Source organism: Nelusetta ayraudi, unplaced genomic scaffold, assembly GCF_046127955.1.
Source record: "Nelusetta ayraudi isolate G7.1 ecotype Tasmania unplaced genomic scaffold, CSIRO-AGI_Nayr_v1 ptg000017l, whole genome shotgun sequence".
Taxonomy (NCBI): domain Eukaryota; kingdom Metazoa; phylum Chordata; class Actinopteri; order Tetraodontiformes; family Monacanthidae; genus Nelusetta; species Nelusetta ayraudi.
The window spans coordinates 2,768,027-2,792,759 of NW_027466067.1; the positions used below are offsets into that span (position 1 = coordinate 2,768,027).

The 24,733-nt window shown below is 46.8% G+C and overlaps 1 protein-coding gene across 2 annotated transcripts in view; it reads right to left on the minus strand.

The window, feature by feature from the left end:
• The window catches only part of plxnb1b (plexin b1b), a 73,013-nt gene that overhangs the window by 23,195 nt on the left and 25,085 nt on the right, over window positions 1–24,733 (minus strand). For both annotated transcript variants that reach the window (XM_076024734.1, XM_076024735.1), the window contains exons 2-5: window positions 21,567–21,662; window positions 7,790–7,881; window positions 5,922–7,053; window positions 3,150–3,332 (exon numbers count right to left, since the gene is read on the minus strand). In XM_076024734.1, the coding sequence (XP_075880849.1) occupies window positions 3,150–3,332; window positions 5,922–7,043 (1,305 nt within the window). In that variant the 5' untranslated portion in view covers window positions 7,044–7,053; window positions 7,790–7,881; window positions 21,567–21,662. The remainder of the gene's footprint in view (window positions 1–3,149; window positions 3,333–5,921; window positions 7,054–7,789; window positions 7,882–21,566; window positions 21,663–24,733) is intronic.

The following is a 24,733-nucleotide window of genomic DNA, read 5'->3' on the forward strand; positions in this document are numbered from 1 at the left end:
GTTTTATTGTGGCAAAAGAAAAAAAATGTTAAATACCTAAATATGTCATGTTTATATATATATATATATGTATATATATATATACATATTCTTTTTTTTTATAAAGGGGACTATTCTAGATCATCTAATATATAAAACTTGCTTGAGTTGTTTCACACTTCTTTGTTTAATACATATTCCATATGTGTTCATTCATAGTTTTGATGCATTGATTGACAATCTACAATGTAAATCGTCAGGAAAATGAAAGAAAACCCATTAAATCAGAAGTATGTGGCCAAACTTTAGACTGGAAAAAAAAGCAAATGTTTGTCAAAGGAAGACGGCCAGACGGCATTAAGCTGCAAAACAGACTTTGCACGCTTTGCCGCACAAAACGCTCCTGTCTTCCAGCACAACGGACGAAGCTGACCTAAACAAGACAATCATGCGCACACGGAATCTGGAGCGACGCTCAGCATCAGCGTCTTGGCGCAGCCGTTCAGATGACTGCTGAGGTTTCCTCCGCTGAGGTTATACTGGCTCCTGTGTCCCGAATATAAAAACATCTTAATGTCATTTTGGCTGCCTTGTTTGTCCCCGACAGCTGCAATTAGCCAATCAGTGCGCACCGTGTTTATCAGAAACACTGAAAGGTGGGCAGGGTTGGTGGGGTGGGGGTGTGGGGGTAATATGTCACAATCAAAACGTAAAATTAGATTTGTGAGATTATTTCGGAGGGAGAGCGGACGCGGCAGGTGTACTTTGATAAAAACTTGGCCGAGGAATTCACACAGGGTTCCTTTTCCAGACAAAACAGACAAAAATATCCAGCATGCCAAAGGTCAATTTCAAACCTAATCACAGCCTAATCATAATTTTTTTTAAATCAGATTTACAAGGTCCATTTAAAATCAGCTCCAAGATCCATTTGGTGCGGTCAGAATACTTTAGTAGGTCTATCGTCATAACTTGCTAACAACACAACAAGGTTTTATCAGCTGTGCTGCTACAAACAGGGGGGATCTGATCACTTTGGTTCTTTTACATGGATTTTCAATTCATTTTGAATCCATTAGTTTTACATTTAACAAAATTCTGTTTCTGATAAAGAAAAGCATGAGTCAAAACATTTTAACAGTACAACAACATTGAATTAAGACTTTCTAAGCATGTGAAAGATCTGTCAGTCATCTTTTGGTGCTTTGTCTGGGGCTTTGTCCTTTTAAAAAATCTGTTTTAGGCACGATTAGATTAAGTTGTTTGATTGTATTTTGAAAGGACCTTCCAACTTAAAATCATCTGTCCACATTGCAATTTTCCATGTGCAAATGTAGCAACACCAGGAAGAGATTGGAAGAAACAAATACTGGTGATAATATGATATTATCGCTGCCGAAAACCAACGGCTCACTCTGTCTTTGACGCCCTTGTCTTGGAGCACTTCACATCTCGTGCTTCCTCTTCCACACAAAGACGACGGAGGATGGAGGGTTTGATTTTTATGTTTCGTGGTTGCTGCTGTCAGGCGGAGACAGACCGACCGTGTGTTCACGGACGACATTGACACTGACACTGTCTGCAACCGTGACCCATATTGGAATAATTCTGAATGAGGGTCTCTGTTGGGCTGGGAGCACATGTGTCAGCCAGTCAGCAATGACAGTGCACCACAACAAGCGCGGAGCTCTGTTATCTGCTCACCGGGCTGCTGCTGTCAGGGGGGTTTAGAGGGTCCGGCGTGACGTAACCGGGCGGGAATACGTTAATGGGTCTCATTGTGCCGCTCCGAACTTGAGCGTATATATGCGTGTGTGTATGTGTGTGTGCGTCAAGGGGGGGCCTCGACCACAAGCTACCACTGAGAAAAGAATCGCACAAAGGACCGACTGTGTGCAGGCACGGCTCACCATCGGCTAATCCGATATCACACTCGCGGCCTCCCTGCTCAGTTTGCTGTTTCTTGTTATCAATAAGCAAAACAAATGCATGGAAGTTGTGTGTGATTATTCTGAGCGGCACGCTGAGCTGCTGCTTACTATGGAAACGGAAAAGATCACCATCTTAATGGTCTCAGCTTCATCCCGACCTCTGCGTGAACCCACGGGGACGCCGCTGACACGTGACACATGACCCCCTCAGTGACTCGGTGGCGACACCCACAATGCATCTGCAGCACCTTAAAATTCAGGCCGACAGCCTATAAAAGGACCACTGTGTGAGGGTTAGTAGCATCATGTGGTTTAAAAAAAAAAGCCAATTAGCAAACAGTGTTCATGCTTGTTTTGTGATGTCCAATTTTGACATCACAAAACTAAACAATGCAAGTTGTCCGACTGATGGTCATTTGTTTATTGTATTTTCTAAAGTTGCACAGTCCACTCTGTGATCCAGCTGAAAACGATGACCAGGACTGAAATCGTAGTGACTCCTTTCAAGTGCATGCCAACGCAACCTGAGAAATCCCCTTCCCGAGCAAACTTGGAACTCGTTTGTACGAGGAGGGGGTGGAGAATGTTGCTTTCTGTCCTCAGTCGTCACTCCTGGAAAATAAAGGGAAAACTTTTCCCCCACAGAAGGCTAACTTAATAAATGACAATGTAAAGAGCCCCCTTTAGTCAGTGTCGTTCCACTGCACCTTTCTGCACAACATGTTTTTCTGCTCAAGGCGTAAAAGGAGACGAGAGACTCGTTAAACGGGGAGGTAACACTTCTGAAATGCCATGTTTTGTCACTTTTCTGTGATGAGGTCCCAGAGCAGGCTAGGTGAACCGTGATATTAGTTTGGGGTATTTTGGAGGAGCGCAGACAAGTCTACTAGACATTTTGTTCATGACTTTAAAAAGACACAATGTCTGGACATTTCCCATGGCTCTTCAGTCAACCTGCCTGACTCAGTACACACACTATTTTGGACCTCCACTATCTGCCAAATGCAGAGGCCTCCGTTTTTCTGGAGAGAAAGGGGGGAAAAAATGGGTAGAGACCCACTGTGCTGAGTAACATGTCTGTGCTGTGACAAGAAACAACAATTATATGAGAAATACCACACACGTTTTTACCCAAATAAGGCTCGAACTCAGGGGGGGAAGCGACTCCGGTTTCCAGGTAATTCTGTTACTCAATAGCCTCCGCAGTCGACAGACACGGTGGTGACAGTGTGATGGTACCTTGTGCAGGTTCCCCCTGGAGTCCCCCAGGAAGGCGATGGTGTGTCCCACCCTGACGCTGACCGCCACGGCAGTGAGGCGGGCCGACGGGCTGTCAAGTATGGTCTCGGCTTCCACGGCGACCCTGCTGGCCATGGGGCTGGGGGTGTGGTCGGAGCCGCAGGGGTAGGTATCCAGTGTGTTCTAACAGCCGGGGACACAGGAGGAAACCATTATCACATTTCACAGTTTGGCGCAAAAAGCAGATTGGATCACATGAAATAACAAACCGGTCGGTGAACATTTTCTTTTCCTCGTCTTTTCTTTTTTTAGTGAGTGAGTCAGTCACCAAAAATAAAGCTGTGGGTTCTTAATATGGTCTTTGAAAATAAAGGATTTATTTTGGAGGTGGGGAAGGACTTAGGGGTGGGCTTTGGGAATAAACTCCCACCGGACTGCACCAAGTTCTGGACTTTAAAGCTTACAAAATCATTTGTTTTTGCTTCCATAGCTTGGCAGCAGGGAGTCTTTACAGCGGCAGAGCTGCTGTTGTTGTTGTTGTTTTTCGTCTCGGGACATTTAGCTTAAAGCGGGGCTCACTACTTTATCGGGGCGCTGGGGGAGGGAGGTGGTCCTAATCCCAAAAATAGGAAGTGGAGGCAATGAACCTAAGAGCTCTGCCTTCTGGTGGGGTCACTTGTAGTGATGGATTGTTCGTCGCCGGCTACGTGTTGTTGTAAATGGAGCCTGGATTGGCTTGGTTTTGTAAAAAAAGAAAAAAAAAAGAAAAGAAAAACCAGTCAGCTGTCCAATCAAGTCCAACTTCAGGATCATTTGGATGGTATCTTACTTTCACAGGCTGCACAAAACTTTTAACAAGTCAAACATCCGAGATATAAAATACACAAACGGACGTTTACAGCCTTGGTTAAGCATCGATCGAGACAATTGTGCAGTTAATGAGGGCAGCTCAGCCAACATCGTGGGAACTCAGCCATTAGACAGACAACAAGCCGGTTCAAATGCACGCTAAGAATAGCGCCAAATGGACATTATGACTACTGAAAGAGTTATGAGGCAAAGGGCGTCCGGTCAAACAACCTGGGCCGTTGCTGATGGCAGCCAGTGATTACAATGTAATACCACAGACTGACGAGTTGTGAGTGGGCTGCAATCACCCGGAAATTAGTCTGTAACTACGAGGTCAAAAAAACGCACAGGCGGGAGGTGATAAGATGGACGCCAAAGATTGAGGGAGTTTCATTTTTCGGGCCGATCAACAGCTGCAGAAGGTTGTTTTTTTTTTTCCTTCCAAAAGCTCAGACGCTGCGTGTCCCCTGGTGCAGATGGACGGTCCTGGCCGAGGCTGCAAATGGGATGAAGCAGCGCTGCTGTTGTTTGTGTACCGGGATCCAATTGAGATTTGGCATCTTAATGACACTGTAAATCTCTTTTCAGCTCTAAATCCCCTCAGCCACTGTTCCTTTGTATCCATACGGTTTGCTCCGTGCACCACTACTTCAATTCACATTCATTTCAGACATCACGTCAATCGCTAGTTTAGTTTTCTCACTGTCTGACTGTCTGTTTTCTCTGCCTCCAACCGTGTGAGGCCTTGTTCACCACGAGCGTTAACCACGCTCCCACCTAGTTCGCCTATCGCTGAAGATCAATTCCTCCCTGAGTGGCAATTCTATTAAATTGCGCCGTCTACTTTTCCCTGCCCTCCAGCTGATCGGCTGGACGGTGCGGCGAAGGGTCGGCGCTGCTGATCCGGGTCACAGGAGAGAGTGGAAGATGTCAAACTCAATCAGGATGACGACCACGTTAGAAACGCACATGTGTGCACAGCAACAAAAGGCATCAATTCACATGTAGGAGCCAGTGTATCGGAATCCTTCCTTTGCAAGATTGGCATTGTACAAAAAATTTGGTATCTAATTGAAAAGAAAAGTTCAAACTGAATTTTATCCACTCCATATAGAGGTCAGTCTAGCGGAGCAGGACAGGCCTGGACTCATCCACTTCTATGGTACAAAATATGCATTTTCCGTCAACAGAAAAGGGGAAAACAAGAAGATAATTCACGGAATAATGAGGTTGTCTGGTGGTCAGCTCAAGGTGTTCCGCTCTGCGTCTGGCTAATGAGAACAACCTCATTCAAAGGCAGGCGACGTGCTCTCATATTTCAAAAACAAAACGGGACAGCGGCGGGTGAAACGCGCAGCCACGCGTTTCATTTGTATTCGTGGCGGCGGCCACTGCTGCGCGAATGCTGCTCGTCAGTAAAATCCATTTGCTCAAACGCAGGTGCAAAACATGTTAATGCTTTTCCTAGGGGATCCTGAGCTGAATGTAAATCACACATAGTATTTACACACTGACTGGAAGTGTATAATCTCCAGAAAATCAGGTGTGATGTTTTGGACCATTTTGGACTTAAATTTGTCAATGAAAATTGTTTCAATAAAAACAAAAAACAAAATATTTTTTTGGTCATCACAACAAAAACTGACCCACTCAGAAGAGAATCGCTCTCTGGTTGTGTTGAATGGTAATAAACGTGATTATTTTATTAATGAGTAATTTATGTAGCCTGTTAAACTGCTTCAGTTGTACAATCAACAAAATGGTAAGTTTTTGGTAAATGATGGTAAATTTTAAATGATGAAAGGTGTTACCAACTACTGTGCAAAACCATCACGGAAACCAATTTAAAATTCATTTTTCAGTCGAACGATAATAACGCCCTGGGGGGGGAGATAAAAAACTAAATAAAACGTCTGAACTCACATCCGGCAGGTTGGCACAGTTGGACTTGACGTCGTACTCAATGTAGGCCGCCTCGACCCCTGCTTCCCTCCCCATCTTGGTGTAGCACAGGTCCCTGGTGGAGTTGATCCTGCGGTCCACGTCTTCCAGGTCAAACACGCAGAGGGCCGAGTCCTCGGCGGGCCGGGTGGACGACGTGGAGTGTGTGGAGAAGACGCCCAGGAGGATTTCAGCGGCATGACTCGTCTCGCTGTCCTTGGAGAGACCGAGCTGGACGGCCTGCAGGAGGTTGTAGACCTTCCCCGACCTGGAGCGGCAGGTCAGGGGAACCTCCACGTAGGAGTAGTAGGCCGGGTCGTCAAAACAAACCCGTGACACGTAGGTGACGAACTCGCGGGACTGCGACTTCAGGTCCCGCCGGTAGAAGAGGAAGTAGACGTGGTGGCGGTGGGCGAAGGACGCCACAAAGTGGTGGTCGTACTCCGACAGGCGGCCGGCCACGGCCAGCTTGGCCGTCTCCTCGTAGGAGAAGATGAGGCCCTGGGCCAGATTGCGTGTTGAGATGGGCGGGTGGCTGCTGGTGAAGCCCCGGCCGACGAAGAGCACGGGTGGCTTGTCGGGGTGGTAGCGGACCACCAGCCCCACCGTGGTGATGTTGGGGTCGTTGGCCGCCACGTACTGGGTGTCCACCGGCCGATCGGTGGAGAAGAGCACCTCGCCCACAGAATCCAGGCTGCGCTTCTGGCATATTCCCTGGTTGACGCTGCCGCAGGTGATGAGCTCCTTGGAGTATGGGTCGACCAGCAGCAGCTTGTTGTGGTTGCTGGTTCTCCTGGCCTGCGGGCAGGTGCTCTCCGTCACGGGGGGCAGGCACTCGCGGCTGTCCGTGACGGGCCCCGTGTCGGTCTGCTGTGCCAGCTGGAGGGACGGGCTCAGCTGGAAGAGGTGATCTCTGGCGCCCACGTACACCCAGCCCTCGCTGGGTTCGGGGTGCAGGGCCAGGTGCTCGAACAGAGTGTCATTCCAGGCGAATGTGGGGAAGGAGGGCGGAGAGTGCGATCCTCGGGCTGCGGCTAGCAGCAGGATGGAGAGCAGCGTCCGGACTGCAGACGCTGAAGAGTGACGCGCCATCCCCGGAGGCATGGCAGCAGAGCTGCAGGGAGAACATGGTGGGTGAGGAGTTTGTGTGTGACGCTGGATTCCAGAAAAAGAAATGCAAAAGAGTTTTCTACTGCTGGAAGAAGATTGCTTCCCACTTACCACCAAATTATTATTTTTTTTTCCATCAGGTATTTTTTAGTAGGGATGTTAACAATGAATTATCCATTAATTGTCGATTAAGAATTTAATCGGTTAAATTAAATTACTTGCAATTAATTGAACATTTTTTACACTGGTAGTTAATATCATTATAACAGTGTAGTGGCAAGAAAGAGCAATTCATCTGTAGATGAATCATATGAATCTGTGATGATCATAATATACCCAGAACAAGCTACTTTTAAACAATCTTCGTTTTAAAAAGTTGAAATGTGACCCATTGGAAGTCAAGAGGAGTGAGGATAAATGTTTAGGGTGGTTTTACTGTTCTCTAATGTACAAATTGGTCACATTGGACCCTCAACATTATTTATGGGTTCAATAATGTGTTCCTTACACATTTTTCATTGTGACATTTAGGTTCTCAGGAAAAATCGCAGCTTATACGTTAATTGATCAATAAGGTCAATAAACTAACAATTAATGAATGAATCAATAATTTGCATCCCTAATATGTAGTGTCAAACACTCTTGCCTTAACCCTGCTGACCCCCATCCAAACCCCCCAAGTTCTACTAGACTAGTAGAGCTCCAAGTTTGAGCTTCATATTCAACTGGAGAGTCCTCACCATTTGTTTCCGGCGGTGTTTTACAGAGGCATGTCACCTCTTGACCTCCCAGTAGATCAGGTTCAAAAAGAAGACATCCTTCAGGTCACAACCTGCAACACAGAGGAAACATATGATGCCAAAGTCCAGGTCACACAGACTTGTCGATGACATTCAATGCAGAATTACCAAACTCAGGAGGTGTTAACGAGAAGATATTACAAGGTTTTAAAAGATACTTCATTATCATTGGTGTCCTCATTCAGCATCTTTTATCTTCTGCTATTTCTGCTGTCCATTATAAGTCATGGGAGGTTCCTGCACATTGAAATTCCAGTGTGAAAGGCAGCATCAGTTTTTTCCCCCTTTCTTTTTCTTGTAAGCAAAAATGCTCCTGAGCAGAGGCCAATAGAAGCAGTGTCTGTCCAAGAGGGCTTTCAGCACCACACACACACACACTTGCAGCACACAATCCTCCCCCATTGCTAGGATACAAGGTACAAAACCCTTTGGTTTCAAAGTCCCTGCCAGAAAAACAAGTTGCTGTTAGGTCAGGCACGATGGCATGAGAAATTCTGAAGAGGGGAGAACTTCATTGTTTTGGAATTTAAAGTGATTTCTAAATGATTTCTTCACAAATGAATGTCATATCGCTTAACTGCACTGAATTCTACATCTCTTGCTCTATATAAATCATATCCTCCTTTAAAACCCATCAACCCCAGTTTATAATCCCTCCCCCTCCCTTTCCCTCCACCTATTCCATCCTCCATTGCCTCCCAACTCTATCACTGGTACAGAAGCAGGATTATCTCCAGCGAGTTCAGGCGGATCTCCAGCGGGCTTATTCAAATTGAAGGTTGAGAGAGAGGAGACTGAAAAAGACACCATTCACTTCACGCGCTCACACCTCTTGCTGGCCACACCAGAATCATCAGAAAGCCTGTTTTGTGAGTGCCAGTCTCTCGTGTGTGGGAATGAGGCTGAAGACCTGGCAGCAGCCCAAACACATGGTGGGGCGGGGGAGATGGAGCACAATAACGATCATGGAGAATGTTTGTCTTACCAAAAGCAAATGTAATCTCTACTTTCTATCACGGAGCTCTGATTCAGAGCTGTCACTACTTTGGACAGAAGTGGTGGACTTGTCGCTTTGAAAAGGAGACTTCCACCACTGTGGGAGGGGACAAGGAGAAGCTTCAGTATTTCAGGGGCTAAAGAGTCTGAACCCTTCAGTCAGCAGAGCAACGGCTCCTTGCTGGAAAGAAAATTTCCAGCTCTGTGCAGACAATCCAGGAAGGTGCGACCCAGAGATAATCACGACTGGCACGAGCGACAAATAAAGGGCGTTTCTGCTGCTTCCTGCTGAAGGTGTATCATATATTAGCAAGGCTTGTAATGTCCACTTCACTGAAATCACTCAAAACCAGCCAGCCAGGTTACGGCTTCTCGGGACTTTATAGGGAGGTTTTGTCTCTACTGCGGAAAATAATCCAATAGAGGCAAAACTTCATTCAGGGCTACAGACACACGAGAACGAGGAAATGGACTCCTGATTCGATTCCACCACGTGAAAAATCACATCTCGGCCAGAGCAGAAGCCTATTTTTCCCTCTCCAAAGTTGGGTGTTTGTTGGATGAGTGGAGGCGGCGACCAAATGTGTTGTGGATATTATTGCATTAGGTGTCTCTTTGCTTTCAGGTAATGGACTCAAAACTGCTGTGGGAGGAGACAGGGACGAGAGGGGAGAGAACGGTAAGGCTGGCCGATGTGTAGGGATGACTGATCGTATCAGTCGGCCAATATTAACAGAATTCTGTAATATCCGGATCGTTATCGTTTCTTTCCTCCGATAATGAAAACCCCATGATGAAACGGTAATTAGGTGTTTTGACAATATCGGACATTGGCAAAAAGTCAATTTCGAACATTCCTGGTGACGTGTTCTGACAGACGTGCTCTCGTGGAAAATGGTCGAAACCTGCATAATATACTGTAGGGCCGCATCTCATGTGACTGACGGGACGAGCAGGGTAGAAGTCCAGAAAGTGAACCCACCACACAGTCGGGGGGGGCCACAGGCGTCACATAACAGCCACTACAGTGGGGCACATTCAGCTGAGCCTCCACCCGCTTCACTGAGTTCAGCCTTTCTTTCACTTTCAACCCAACTATCCCACATTTAGGAGGAGACCAGGGCAGGAAGAGGAGCCGGGGAGTGAGGGGGAGCATATCTGAAGTGAATGGAGGCGGCCGAGTAGCATTAGCGGACAGAAACGGGGTTACAGAAGACAATAGTGAAAGGGGGGGACCACGCATGGTGGGTGGAGGGGAAGAGAGGAGGGAGTGGGGGGAGACAAGAAAAAGCAGCGCAAAACAAGTGCTCGCAAGCCTGAGCGCTCACTGAGAAGAGATGGAATGTGACCGGCAGTGATAATGAGAGAAGGACAGAGTGAGGGAGTATGGTGGGTGGGGGGGTGGCCATTAATTACAGTACCCAGAATGCCCCATTCTCTCTCTCTCTCTCACACACACACACACCCTCACTTATTTGCAGAAACAAGTGGGGGGGGTCGGGGGGGGTGGGGGGGCGGGGGAATAAAGCAAGTTTCTAATTAGCGACACAACTGCGTCCGTAAACACACAGGCAAAGACACGCGGATATAATGAGTGGCCCTCCTCTGTGGCCTTTAAACAAATAAACACACACACACACACACTCTCACACACAAACTCAGCAATATCTGAACTGAGCTTGAGTGGGTGCAGCCATCTGCCATCAGTCTTTGCCGTTACATCAACAAACAGTGTTTACAAAGGACGCTTTAGTAGCTCCGAGGGCCTCCCGGTGTTCCATTACACAAACAGCAGCCGTCCACGTCCCACCGCTGCTACAGAAAGTGTCACAAAGTGACGGGAAGGGTGAAGAGAATGTCCAAATGTCTGATATTTCACCAAAGGATCCGGGTCGGTTTTAGCAGAGGGGAAAAATAAAACTGGGAATGGCTGGTTGGTGGTGACAGAGGGGCACAAACTCAGACGGCTGATCCGACGTCATGTGGCGCAGCAAATGTCTGTTTGCAACTTTTGGCCACCCTGCACTTTTTAGTACCTATAAATATCAGTCATAACAAGAGCAGCTGTATCACTCGGCCCGCCCCGCGTAATCTGGCTGCACACTTAAAGCCACCGACAGACGTGTTTATGGCAAACTGGAAGATTTACGCTTCTCTCATTGGAACAACATCAACCAACATCCATCTCGAATATTAGATAAATCAGAAGTTGGTCTTCTTGGCGACATTTTCTTTTCTTTTCATTTTCCTTCTTCATGCAGCGCCTATATAAAGTGTCGGATTTCACATGGTGCTTTTCCCCGCTCAGAGCTCCGTGGCCGGACAGCTCAACTGGCCGGCTGACAAGAAGTTATTTATAGAGGGAGCCCTAGACAATGGCCGGCCATCTAGAAAGAACACATTCCTCCTCGGACGATGAACTTCGCAGAAAGACAGAAAGGGAGAGGACGGACGGGCGGACGGAGGAGGAAGAGGAAGAGTGGGAGGGGAGGATCATCGCTTAGTGCCGTCTTCCGGAAACTGTCCTCGTAGAAACAGAGACGTGAAGGTCTCCCGGGTGCCCCTGATCAGCCCCATTTAAGGGCCCGAGTCCCTCGCTGACGTGACAGCGAGCTCTTGTGGGCACGTTTCAGTAGTCAGAGGGGAGAGCCACTTGTTCCGGAGAGGAGCTGGGCGGCTGGAGGAAGTTCCCATGGCTGTTAAACTTTATGGCCCAGAAGAAATCACCCTGGGGGTGACCGAGGTCGGGCCTGGACACAAGAGAGAACGGATATCCAGGTCGCAGGGATCTTCTCCGCGTTGGGGCGGTTCTCAGTAGCCGGTGGAGAAACGTTGCTTTTCCCGTTTCCCTCCCGGTGATGTAACGCTGACGCCTTATGTGAAGCTGACTGCAAGTGGCAGCTTACAAAGCATGCTTACCGTTTGTAAATATGTATATATAATAAAATGAACCGCAATCAAAAGTTTAGATACACAATGTAATGCAACGTTTTTCTTTATCTTTAGTTTTGTAAATTTGTAAAATATCACTGTGTCATTTGAAAATGAATTCATCTGACGTACCATCTGCTTGAAAGGATTAAAAAATAATGGAAAACAGCAGCACAGCTTCTACATTGGGAACATTCATCATTCTTCCGCCTCAGATCACTGATTTACGTGCCAGCTGTGAAACTAAAGTAAGAAAATTAGGCAAGATCGGACAATTCAAACAGAACCACAGTTTTAACTAATCGTGCGTTGTGCTTTGTTTTCTGATTGCCACCATTGTCGAAATATCAACGATAATGGTGATAATCAGGAGACAATAGTCCTTTGAGCCTGTCAGCATGATGAAGGGGCTACAGTCTCTGTCGGAATTAGATGTTAAAGGTCACACATGAGAGCAGGTAGCGAGTCGGAAGGGGCTTCCATAAAGACTCGCAGCTGCCAGACAGGAAGCTATTAGAGTCTGTTGCGTTTCTCTGGATCGTAACTCACACGCAGACAGGTGTGGCAGGCAACGTACACGTCATAGATTATGTAGGATGGTGCTCGGGAGGTGGAAGCGATAGAAGGTTGAGTCACCGGCACCGCTCAAATCTTCTGTCCTGGGAGTGAGAGGGAAGTATCGGCGGTGGCCTTGAACGTAGCAGGAGGGCTGGAAAACACCACCGTGTGGTGATGAGGCAAGTCTGGGCGAAGACACGCTACCCTGACCTACATCATGCCAGTGAACGGAACAGGCATGTTTGTTCATAGGCAACGCAATGAAATTAAATCCTTATCCATTCTTTTTTTGGTTTTACGAGGCTAAAACCTCAAATTGAAAATGTTAAACCTGTTGGAGTAAAAAAAAAACTAACAAAAAAAAACTAACAGATAACACAGAGTTTGTCTACCCCAAGCCACACATTTCTGTTTTGAATGTCCTGCACTTTAAAGTTTCAAACCTTACCAGAAAGCAGAAGTCAAAGTGTCTGCACATCAAACTGGCTGGTCAATAGGAGAACAGTAACCTCTGCGCCACACTGGGCTGGGCTAAATATAGAGTGGTGCGTGTGTGTGTGTGTGTGTGTGTGTGTGTGTGAGAGGGAGAGAGCGAGAGAGAGGAATAGGGAGAGAGATCAGTCCCAGTGTGTCATTGTGTTGCTGTGGACAGTCACTGAGGATGGCAGCTGTCCAAGGGGGACACAAAGGAAGAGAGCAGGGCGGGGACCCACAGGTTATCATTAGCGGCTTAACGCCGAGACTCCCGCACCCGCTGTTCAACTTTTCAAGGGTCCGAGTGCTTCCGCGGAGACGCGGCCATACCTGTTAAACTGATTAAAAAGAAAGAAGCACAACATCGCGCTTGCATGAGAGTGGGCGAGAACGCCGCCAGCCAGTCACAGCCTCAGGAAGTTGGGGGGGAAAAAAGATCAGTGCAGTGAATAGTTTGGCTGTTTCTGCCGGTGCTCCTGTGGGCAGGACGGCACTTAGCCCGAAGCAAATTAGCCCAAACACGACCTCTGACACTGGCGCGCTGTGTGCCGACCGCCCCGCCACTGCCCACAGCAGACACCAGTGCAGGCCTGCAGGCCTGCCTACTGTCTCTGTTGAACAGAAAAGTGAGTATAAAAACGCAGGCGCAGAGATTTAGTTCGGAGGGCAATAAATTATTCAGATGAAAAGCGAAAAGCACAGGTGCACGAAAAAAAGATCCTCTTGGTTAACTTTGAGTGTCATTGCCTGTAGGATCACACACACTGAGGAAGACCTAAGTCGAAACGCGTCTGTGGTGTTGGTCCTGTGGCTGCCAGTGAGACAAATAAAAGAATTGTTCCACTTGAGTGCTGCTGGCCTTTCTATATTTTCGACAGTGTTTCCTGGGCCTTGCACCTCTAGTTTTTTTGTGCATTCTGGAGAGTGCTTGTTTTTCCCACTTTGTCGACAAAATAAAATCAGCTGAAAAATCACTTTGGGGATTTCGTTTTTGGGGGGTTATTATGACACGGCTCTTCCCCGAACTGCAAGCTTGCGATGGAAAGACTGTTGGTCATGATTCACAGCGTGCAGCAGCGCTGCTCGGCGCTCTCCAAGCCGACCAAGGCCCTGCTGGCAAAACACTGAGGCCGATTCAAACTGAGCTTTTCATTTATTTATTTTAACCTCAAGATGCAGACAGAAGCTACAGCCTGTGATGCGTCTCTGCTCCGCTGGGCTGTGTACTCAGCTCCCATCACGCTCACTTTAAACGGCGTAAAGTCACTGTCTCGCATCAGCTCACTCAGATTTTTTTTTTTAATTGTTTTTTTTTTTTTTTTTTAAGTTCATGCATGCAGAAATACGTTGTGTTTTCACGAGGCAACGTTTTTGCGGGCAAAATTATAGCCTGCGCTCCCACTCGCTGATTATGGCCGGGGGGGGGGAAACTATGCAGACGCAGTCAGGAAGAATGCAGCGTGTCCACTAACGGGGGAAGAAAGTGCGAACGGCGAGAGCTATTTCCTCCCGTCCTTTCCTTTACACCGCCGAGCTGACGCTCAGCTGGGAAGAGAGGGGAACCGCTGCCTCAACCACAGCCAACAAGTAAAAAGAAATTGGAGTGAACGCATGAATGGCAAAAACATCTGAAAGGCGAGTTGCTGTGTCGTTTAGGGTACAAAGAGGCCTCGCTAAATTATTCAGCAAGTCAACAGAGGCTCCGCCGCAAAACTCTATTCACGAATGTTGCCTCGGAATTTATAAACAAAGGTGGTAACGTTTAAAATAAAGAAAACACAATGTTATGTCAGGCCTGAACTTCCAAAAGTCAAAAGTCCAACATGATGCAAAATTTCCTGGATTGGCTGTTGGCCTTTGCATGAGTCGTCGATGAGTACAGATATTTAGTGCACTAGATATCTGGGAGGCACCAGGGACACATCAGCCAACCTCAACCTGAACAGCTCACACACACACACACACACACACACACACACACACACACACACACACACACACACACACACACACACACACACACACACACACACACACACACACACACACACACACACACATCATTGAGGGGCTGACTTGAGAAGGTAGAGCAAATGAATCTATAAAAATCCATCCATCCATCCATTTTTAATACCCGCTTCTTCCCGTGCTCAGACTTGGGGGGTCTACTGGAGCCTCTACCAGGGCGGACAAGTCGCCAGTTCATCACAGGGCCACATAGAGAAAAACAGCCATTTGCACTCACATACACACCTACGGACAATTTAGAGTTTACAATTCACCTCACATGCATGTTTTTGGACTGCGGGAGGAAGCTGGAGGAGAACCCGGACAGAACCCACGCAGACACAGGGCCAGGCATGAAATCAAACCCACAACCTTCTTCCAATGAGGTGGCAGCGCTAACCATTGCACCACCTATAAAGATTTTGCAGGAAAACAAGACAAAAAACGACGCAGCCCAATAACAAAAAACACTGATCACTGCGACGCGTCTAATTAACAAGGTGACAATGAAGGACAAACAAGTAATGTTTATCGGTCAAGGACAAGCCCGTTTACTGCCACGTCCTATTAAAAAAGGGAATTAATCTTAATAGCGGCGAGAATAGAGTTTTAACAACCTTGTATATCAAAGTGACATGAAAACAATCGACTCTCACGTGACCTCTAGCAATAAAAATAAAATAAAATGCACCACACTGCCTGCAAAAACCACCCCCAGAAATCTGTGCGCACCACAGTCTCAAAGGCAGTCAAGTGTAGCAGGCAGAAGAACAGCACACATTTCTCAGACGGAATCCACTCCGAGGCATTTCGGGCTGTCACTGGTTCCACGCAGACTCTTGTCTGAAGCAGACTGAAGGCGGTGAGCGCTCAGCGAGGACGAGCAGGCTGGCTGATAACGAATTCACATTTGGCTGAGGGAAGGCACTACATCTGTCAAGGAAAGGAGGGGGAAAAATAATGGGCTGAATAATAATAGCCTCCATTAAAAAGTCAACCTTCCCGACAACAAGAAAGGGTCTTTGACAGTTGGCCTTCTAGAATAATTCTACTGATACTACTCTCTATATATTGACGGCAAAGAATGTTAAATACAAATAACTGCAAAATCATGTTGTAAAGCAAATTGAATCCATTGGAATTTGTGATTCTGGGGTCTGCCCACCCCTGTCAGAGCCACCCCTCCCCCCGGCCAGGATCACTTCACCTCCACCTGCGCTGGTCTTGGCCTCAGCAGATAAAGTGCTGGTTCAGGGTTGGAATCGAGCCGGGCCGGGGCCGCGGCGCCGCTCCCACTCCGCCGCTCTCATCTCTGGTTTGATGCTGCGTGTGAGTGACTGAACAAAGCCAGGAGCTCCTCCATATTCATGACTCCAGTCGCAGGAGAGGAGGGAGACACACACTCACACACAGACACACGCACACGCGTGTACACCCTCGGGCTCCGACAGCTTGTTAATGCTGCTTTGGCCTTGCAGTGGAGGATTTCATGCCAGCAGTGCAATGTTAACTCCAAGAACTGGACCAGTACTCAAGTCACAAAATAAAAAAAAAATAAAAGAGGAGGGGATTGTTGTGGCTGTTTAAATTCAACAAGAGAGCGACACGAGGGACTTCGCTTCCTGTCTCGTATTGATTGTGTGTTGGGAAACAAAACGGAAGCAAAGCAGCCAAAAACCCAACCTCGCCTAAATTTTAATGATCTGCTGCTTTTGCATGCAAGTCTGCTGCGGCAGCAGGGTAATGAGAGGGTGATGCATTTACTACAGAGCTGGCTGGAGTTTGAACTAAATAATGAACAAACTGGAACAATTTGACACACGTGTGTGTGTGCGGGAGTGAAGCCAGAGAGATAAATTGCTGCGTGTCAGGGATGATCCCCATATGTTATGTTCCGTTTAAATTCACTCACTGCGCGGATTAATTACGGCAGCATTGTTTTTTGTTTTTTTTAATTACCATGAATGCTTTAGACCGAGTACATTTCAGATGGACTATAGGATTATACGCTCAATTTGGTTCATAATAAATATTGTACGTGAAATCAATCTCAAGACACTCGAGAGTCTTCTTTTATCACTGAGAACAGAGCCTGACGCACCGGCATTAATATTGCAACTGCAATGCACAAAAAGCTGTCAGCTTTAAAAAACAAAACAAAAAAAAAAAAGCAGGCGACAGGAGACGGGGAGGCTGTTTACAGTTGGGATCCAGAGCTTCCAGAGCTTCCAGAGCTTCCAGAGCTCAGAACGCAGGAGTGGGGAGTCAACAAGACACAAATTCAAGACGGCAGACGCAAGTCGAGGCAACGCAATTCATTCCTGCTTAGCCAGAAGACGGAATAATTCATTAGGCATTCAGAGGTCAATGTGCGCTGATTCCTCCTCGTTGAATCTACAAGTCGCCACACACAGTCTGGTGTGTTTGGCTCGCCGCAGAACCGGAAGAGAGCTTCTGGAGGCTTTGTTGGATCGGCTGAACCCTGAGTCACTGACCAAACAAGTCCAAGTCCTTCAGGGGCTCGACTAGACAAGACAAGAAATCATTAACGCTGGTGTATAACTAAGAGCATTCTTGGCTATGATGCGGAGATGTTAATGGTTAGCCGAACAACAGCCGAGCGAAGCAGTGGGACGAATCGTGGCAGGTTAATGCAGTCGGTCGAAGCCAAGGTATAGAAAAACAGAAGAAGGTGAGTCACTGAAATTGCGAGGGCAAAGAAACACCTCAACATGCTGCTGAGCGGAAGCAAAAAACCAGCAAGTCACGATGAAGTCGTCCGTATTCACGAAACCTTGGCTCACATGTAATGGTCTGGAATTTCTCTTTAGTCTTTGTGAGGGACACAAATCTAACAACAACAGCAAAAAAATGTATTATTATTATTATTGCCTATGAACAAAAAGTTATTTAGAGGCCACAACTTTTGTAAGGGTAACACAAAACTGTGAAAAAAAAACTAAATTAAACAAAAAACACTGTGCGACAACAGTATTTCAACCGTGCCATATGCAGATCCCTTCGAGTTCATCCAACAGCCTGGGCGCTGCAGACTCTTCAAGGACGTCCAACGACAAAATACAAAAGCCACTGTGCGTCTAGAATTTTTTTTTTTTTTTGCTGCTTGTTCTCTGCATGACAAATAAAAAGTGCACATTCAGGCCTCAGGCGGCGGCGGCCGTCTGGCCTTGCTGCTCCGAGATCAGCGGCGGCTCAGCCTGTAGCAGCAACCCTGAAACACTGAACAACTGTTCCCAAAATTCAGCCCCTCACCACCTCCCCAACCCCAACCCCAACCTCCCCCGAGCACTCATTCACAATACGCCTTCTACTCTGTCCACCATAATCCTCTTTTCCTCACAACACTGGTCTTTTTTCCCTCCCCAGCAGCAGGTTAAGTGTGAGCTGCTGCTGCTGCTGGTCGAAGTCGTGGGATGACGTTAAACGGCAGAGTTCTTGCAGGAGGGGTCGCGGAGGTGATTTCGCAAGGCAGGGCGAGCGTGCACCCGTAGTGGGGCAGGGCAGACGTATACACACGCACACGCACACACACACATACACACACACTTGGGGGACGAATAAAGGCTGCTTTCTGTGAGTGCCTGGGCGACAACAAGGGCAGAGCAGTGAGAGTGAAGGGTAAATGTTAGTGTGGCTGCTGTGTTGTCTGGTCCTCCCCTGAATGCCTCGTGTGTAAAAACCGGCTGCAACACAAAGAGCCCCTTTGTGGTCCAGTTGTGCTTTAATGCTGCTTTTCCATAGTGTTGCCTCAATAAAACATTAGGGTGTAGGTCTGTGCGTGTGCGCGTGTTTGTGTGTTTTTGCACGCCGCTGCTGGAACCTGATTGTTATGTAATACACGACGGGTGAGAATGAGATTGTAAAACAGTTTGAGGCCGCAAAAGTGTCTGGCGGGTAGCAAAAAAAACGAGTCAACATCGACACTGACAAAGCAGCGGCAGTAAAAAACATTTTTTTTTTTTTTTTAAATCATCATGATCCTATCAGAGCGGAAGACAGCGAAGCCGAGGTGATGACAACTCATGAAGCTGTGAAGAGCCTCGGGCACTCCCACACTGGTGACTCACGTAATGAAGTGATACGCAAGGTGAGTAACAACAGACAACACAAAGTCAGGGGCCGCTGCAAATCTGAGTTCCCTTTTTTTCTTTTCAGTAAACATATAAAACAAAGCAAAAAGCCCACTTTTAAACAAATTTCTTTACTTTATTTTCAGACTTTAGTTGGCACCTAAAAAAATAAAAAGACTTGACTCATGTTCAACCCTGGACCTGCTGCAGAGATTCATAGAAGCTTTTACGCCACCATGCAAATGTACCTGGGATTTCTGGATCTAGCAAAGGGGGTGGAGGCCAGACGCTTAATGCATCTGCTAGTGTGTGTGTGTGTGTGTGTGTGTGTTTGTGTGTGTGTGTGTCAGGCAGGCACAGGGGTAGCAGGATATTGGCGTGGATGTGGATCCTACGTATCCGTGCGAGCTCATACTGTAACGCCGGAGGGGAGGACGGTATTTGTGCGAGTGTGTCACATAATCGAACGCAACACCGTGAAAGCTCCGGCGAGTTACCTCTCGCTGTAACGTGGCACTAAAAGCCGTGACGCTGTCTGAAGCCATGAGGAAATCTCTACGTGCTCTGCCGCGGCAGGACCACCCCGGGGGTTCGGCCTGCCCTCGTTGACTGAAGCGTGGCGTGCTGGTTCCAGCACAGCCGACGTGGAGAGAGAGGTGGAGGGAGCTGAGCAACGTCCCCATCACAGGGGAGCGTCGGCAACAAGAATATATATATATATTTTTTTTTTAAAGACATGCTTATTTGTTAATTAATCATCAGCCTATGAAGTACATGATACATTTTTTTGTACGTCGAAAAACCCTGGAACAAGCTAGCTTAGCAAACGATCGTTCGTATTTCGTATTTCGGTATAAAAGTTGTAAGAAATCTGTTTCAAGTATATAACTGTGATAAACATTGCATATAACCTTTAAATCGTGAATTAATTTACCCATGATAATTTACGTTGAAAAAATATAACAACAATTTCACAGATAAATGCTTTGTGTGTCATTATTTAGATATATTGGTTTTAAAACGTATGCTGTCAGAGTACAACAGTGTAACACAGGTGTGAAGATTTAAGCAAGTTAGGTTAAACAGAAGTCGAAAATAGGTGGTGAAAATAAATAGGATAATCGTGACTAATCAAAAAAAATAATAGACAAGATTAGTCAACAAAAATAATTGTGAATTGCAGTCCTAGAGATTACAGGAGCGTGACTGTGACTCACTTGGGGCCTGTTCGACTGAGCAGGAAGTCGACCAGAGGTCGCCGAAGGACGTGCGTGGTTATTAAGGGCAGGAGTGGGAGGATCGTTAAAGGAATTATCCTGCTCTTCTTCATCCCACCTGGACACGTCAGTCATTTGTTCGTAGAGGACATGTGACTTGTGACTTGAGCGATAGAGGGATGGATTAAAAAAAAAAGAAGAAGGAATCTGCTGTAGAATTGCAGAAACTCACGGAATCAGCCTTTATTTGACTGAAACTTAGTTTGAGTTGAGAGAAAGAAGAAACAAAGCAGGTGCCCTGAAAGCCAAAAGAAAAACTGCGAAGGTCGTCACCTTCTCAAAATATCCTCAAACCCTCCCCCGCATCTTTTACGGATGACTTCTACCCATCAGGGGATTTCAGTGCGCGGCGCCCGATCTCCTTCGTGCAGAGTTAAAAAGTCTTCCGAGACGGAGGGAACGCCTCCCTCTGAGCTCCCGCCCCTCCCGCCTCCTGCTGAGAACACACAATGAGATCCTCAGAAGCCCCGCGCGCTGCTAAAGGTGAACCTGGAGGAGCCGGCTTTAAATTATTCCTGTTGCACTCCACAATGGGGGAACGTAAAAGTTTAAAAAGGTCTTGAAAATTTATCACCATTTGAAAAGAGCATGACTTTTCTTTTTTTTTTTAAATACAGTGGGAGGGTCGGAGTGAAGACTGTTTTTATTTTCTTTTAACTGTGGTTAAATATGAGGGCGACACTACCTGGACATATTGATTGGGCCTCTGGGCAAAAGTCAAGTCATTATTTCAGAGGCTATTTTCAGCAAGCGTGACGGTTAGTGTGGGACTCTTCGCTGTTCAATCATTAAACTGAGAAACTGAGAAACTGAGGAGCACTGAGGGAGGCGTCACACCATCCTGAAGGCTGCGGTGGAGGGCTGTAAATTCTATGCTTGTCACACACAAAGATAGTATTTCTGGGTGACGGTACTGAAGATGTTCAAACACTCCCGCAAAATGATGGAAGATAAAGAGAATAAAAAGCGAAGTGCGGATTGAAGACGGAGCAAAGACAGAGCAAACAATGAAGAAGTCTCACACCTCCTCTAATAATCCCATTCATCACTGTGCTCCAGACGGTGTAAGGGTCACGCACCTCTATCACACACACACATACACACTTGCACAAACACACAGCTCATTGTGTGGGAAGGCACAGTGCACCAGGTCCGGGCCACCTCTACTTTGAATTCTCCTCGAGCATCATCCATATCAACACAAGGTCTGAGTGACCTGACCTTACAGAGCTGGCAGCAGCAGCCAACATTTTTCTTTCATCTAGGCAGGAGGCAGACTCGGGCAGATAAACAGCAGCCCACTGCCAAGATGAGCGGGGGACGAGAAAGTGCTGGACAAACAAGAAGAAGCATAAAAAATAAAAAATAAATGGCGCTGCTGACCTGGTCCACCGGCAATGAGGCTGTGAGGTTTGTCCCACGGCTGCTCACCAGGGGGACAGTTGCTAGGTTGGATCCCCTTGGTCTTCAGATGTGACTCTACAAAGAGACAGAGCGTGTTTTTATTAGCGGAGCTCGGTTTTGCAAGAGTAGAAGTGAAACTGCTCAGCAAGTGAAGGCGACAGACGGAAGAGCGTTTGTGCGAATCTACCAGATTAAACACAGCAAATAGAAAATGGGAAATGAACAAGAACAACCAACTATAAACATACACTGATGAAGACATGCTCATTCACAGGTTCACTATTTGAGGTTGGGCATCCTGAGGCTAACTATACAACTTTTGTATAAATTTGAATCACCAATGAATCAAATAAAGTGACTTTTTTTTTTTTTAAAAGGTTTTGCATAGAAATAAACTCAAATTACACCAGTGCTCTCTATGCAACAGTGCAGGCTTTCTTTTTCAACTCTTATTTCTTTTTTAAGTGCAGGCTCCTCTGAGTCCAGTGGCTGCAGCTCTGCTGGCCACCGCTAGTTCAACATTGTTGGTAAAAGGATCAATGAGATTACACCGTGTCAGCAGGTACACAGCTGTCCGACCACTGATAAGCGGGGTGACAATGTGTGTGTGCGTGTGTGTCAGAGGTCATGACACATTTCCACTTCAAACTCAGCGTCATGACAGGCCAACCCGCCCCCAAACACACATCCCCAGCTCCGCCCCCCCAAACCCCAGGAGGTAAAAACCACAGAGCTCTTCCCATCCGCCTCGGTACCTCAGTCCCTCATTTGAATACAATAAGGGTTCCAGTCAATTCCCAGTATGAGCAAGCCAGACATGGCTGGGATAAGGGGAGAGAAAAAAAAAACAGGGCCTCTGTACACAGGGACGTATGGAATTGAAGGGGGGATGATTGGATGCTGGGACAGGTCATGAGCTTGATTTATGACTCATCCCAACCGTCGCGGTGCAATCAAACTGCACCAGTGCTCCGGATCCTCCTCCCCCAGCGGCACAGCCAGGGCGGATGGGACAGAGAGAAAGGGTGTGTGTGTGTGTGTGTGTGTGTGTGTTGGGGGATAGTTGTGTGGCCTAGTCTGTGAACACCTCTCCTCACCCCTTCTGCCACAAAACAAGGGAAGCGCAGCTATATTAAAAATACAATAGGTCCCATCAGTCTCCTGCTGGTTGCGTTTAGTGGCCTCCATTAGTGTGTGTGTGTGTGTGTGTGTGTGTGTGTGTGTGTGTGTGTGTGTGTGTCAGACTAAAAACAGCCATTGGAAAGGCTCACAAACATAAACACTTGCAAAGCAAACTCAATATCTGACTTTTACTCATACTCATATGAGTATAAATACGTGCCCACACCACAACACTGATACCAGTATGTATGTATATGACAATTTTGTGTTGGTACTGCAGTGAAACTTCTGACAGTCACCCCATGTTCTAGAAAAACATGGTGAGGAATGTTGTTCAAGTAACAGAACGTCTGTGGAAAAATCTTAAAAAATCCAAATAATTCTGTAATGTGTAGGGGCTTATTAAGTACTCGTATCAGTGAGTAGTACTGAAACACAAATACACTTATTCTACTCCTTCTGTAAAAACGTGGTATTGGAGCATCCCTAGTTATCACTGTGAGTCAGTGGAGGAGATGTTGGATAAATAGGAGAAGAGAATTAGTGAAAACAACCCTGAAAAATCCTCAGTCCTGCAGCAATTAGACGTCATTTTTCAGGCTGTTTAGTCAAATATTATGATGATTTATTTGTGCCTCGTACCGTACAACAGGCAGACAGTGAAAAATAAAGGCCAGTCTAAAACTATGGGAACAATGGACGCAGGTTACTGAAGCGGATGAAAACCCTTCGCCCACAGCGCTGCGCTGCCCTGCGCCAATGGCCACAACGCCCGATTTGGTCTGAATGCAGTCTTCCAGGTTGCTACACAGTAATCACCAGACGGGCCTGAGTGTGTGCGCGCGCGTGTTGTTTTGGCCACGCAAACACACAGTTAGACAACAATAGACCTTCAGCCACAGAATGCAACCACACCCTGGCTCTACCGCAGATCGTCAACATAATGCATCTCTGTTTGCTGCCGTCCGCTCCTTTAAATTTACAGCTTTGTAATGGCCAGCGGGTCTATCAACCCCGCTGATAGTAGCTCTGATTACAGCTGCAGGATCAGTTCGAATGATGTTGGTTTCCCATCGTAAGAAGAGGGAAAAAAACAGCTGCAAAAAAAATGTAGCCAGCAAAATAAGAATTTAAAAGTTCATCTTCCCAGCTGTTTTTTGGGAATATCCAGTGCAAATCCGAGACTACAGACAAGAGAATAGACTCCCAGCCTGACTGATAAAGCCCAGCTTAGGTTCCAGGACAGGTCTCAGTTAGTTGGGACTTCGAGTGGATCAGTGAGTGGCTTTAGCGTGCATTTAATTACAGCTTCAGCTCCTGCAAAGAAGCCAGTGAGACGCCATAAACAAAACCAATGAGTGCAAGGCTCTTTTTTTCAATTTGAGTGCCCTAAATCTGTAGGACCAAATTAAAAAGAGCGGTTTCTCACAGTGGCACTTCACCGCGTTGATGTGGTTAAGCCCCACGACGCACAGGAAAACATGTTTATTTCTTCTTTGTCAGAAACCCTCAAGGGGGCGGAAAATATTTGGTTTGCTTGTTTTAAGCTCCGCTCGACTCCCCTGTACTTTATCTTTGCCTCTCGTCTTCAGTGTGTTTAGCGTGCGTGCGTGTGGGTGTGATGGATGCTGCAGCGGTTAAAGTCAGGCCGAGGGATTGACAGCAGTTTTCCACAAGCTTTCCCCACCAGCCGTTCTCTGCACAGAGGCCTGACAGCAGGCTGAATACTAGTCATTACTCCGTCCTCCCGGCCGGTTCAGTTCAGACGGAGGCAAACTCGCTTCAGCAGCTCCTTGCTGTCAACGTCGAGCGACGCTTCGCGATGGTCGACACAAGTGCAGCTGTTTACGCATGATTGCGCGGTGGATTCACAGTTGATTTAGTTTTAACGTACTTGAAAGCATACTCTAACAATACATACATCAAAACCTAAAAACTGTCACTAAGAACAAAATGCGTAGCAACCTGCAAAAACATTCCCCCATCTCATCCTAATGTACAATGACTTCAAAATAATGTAAAAA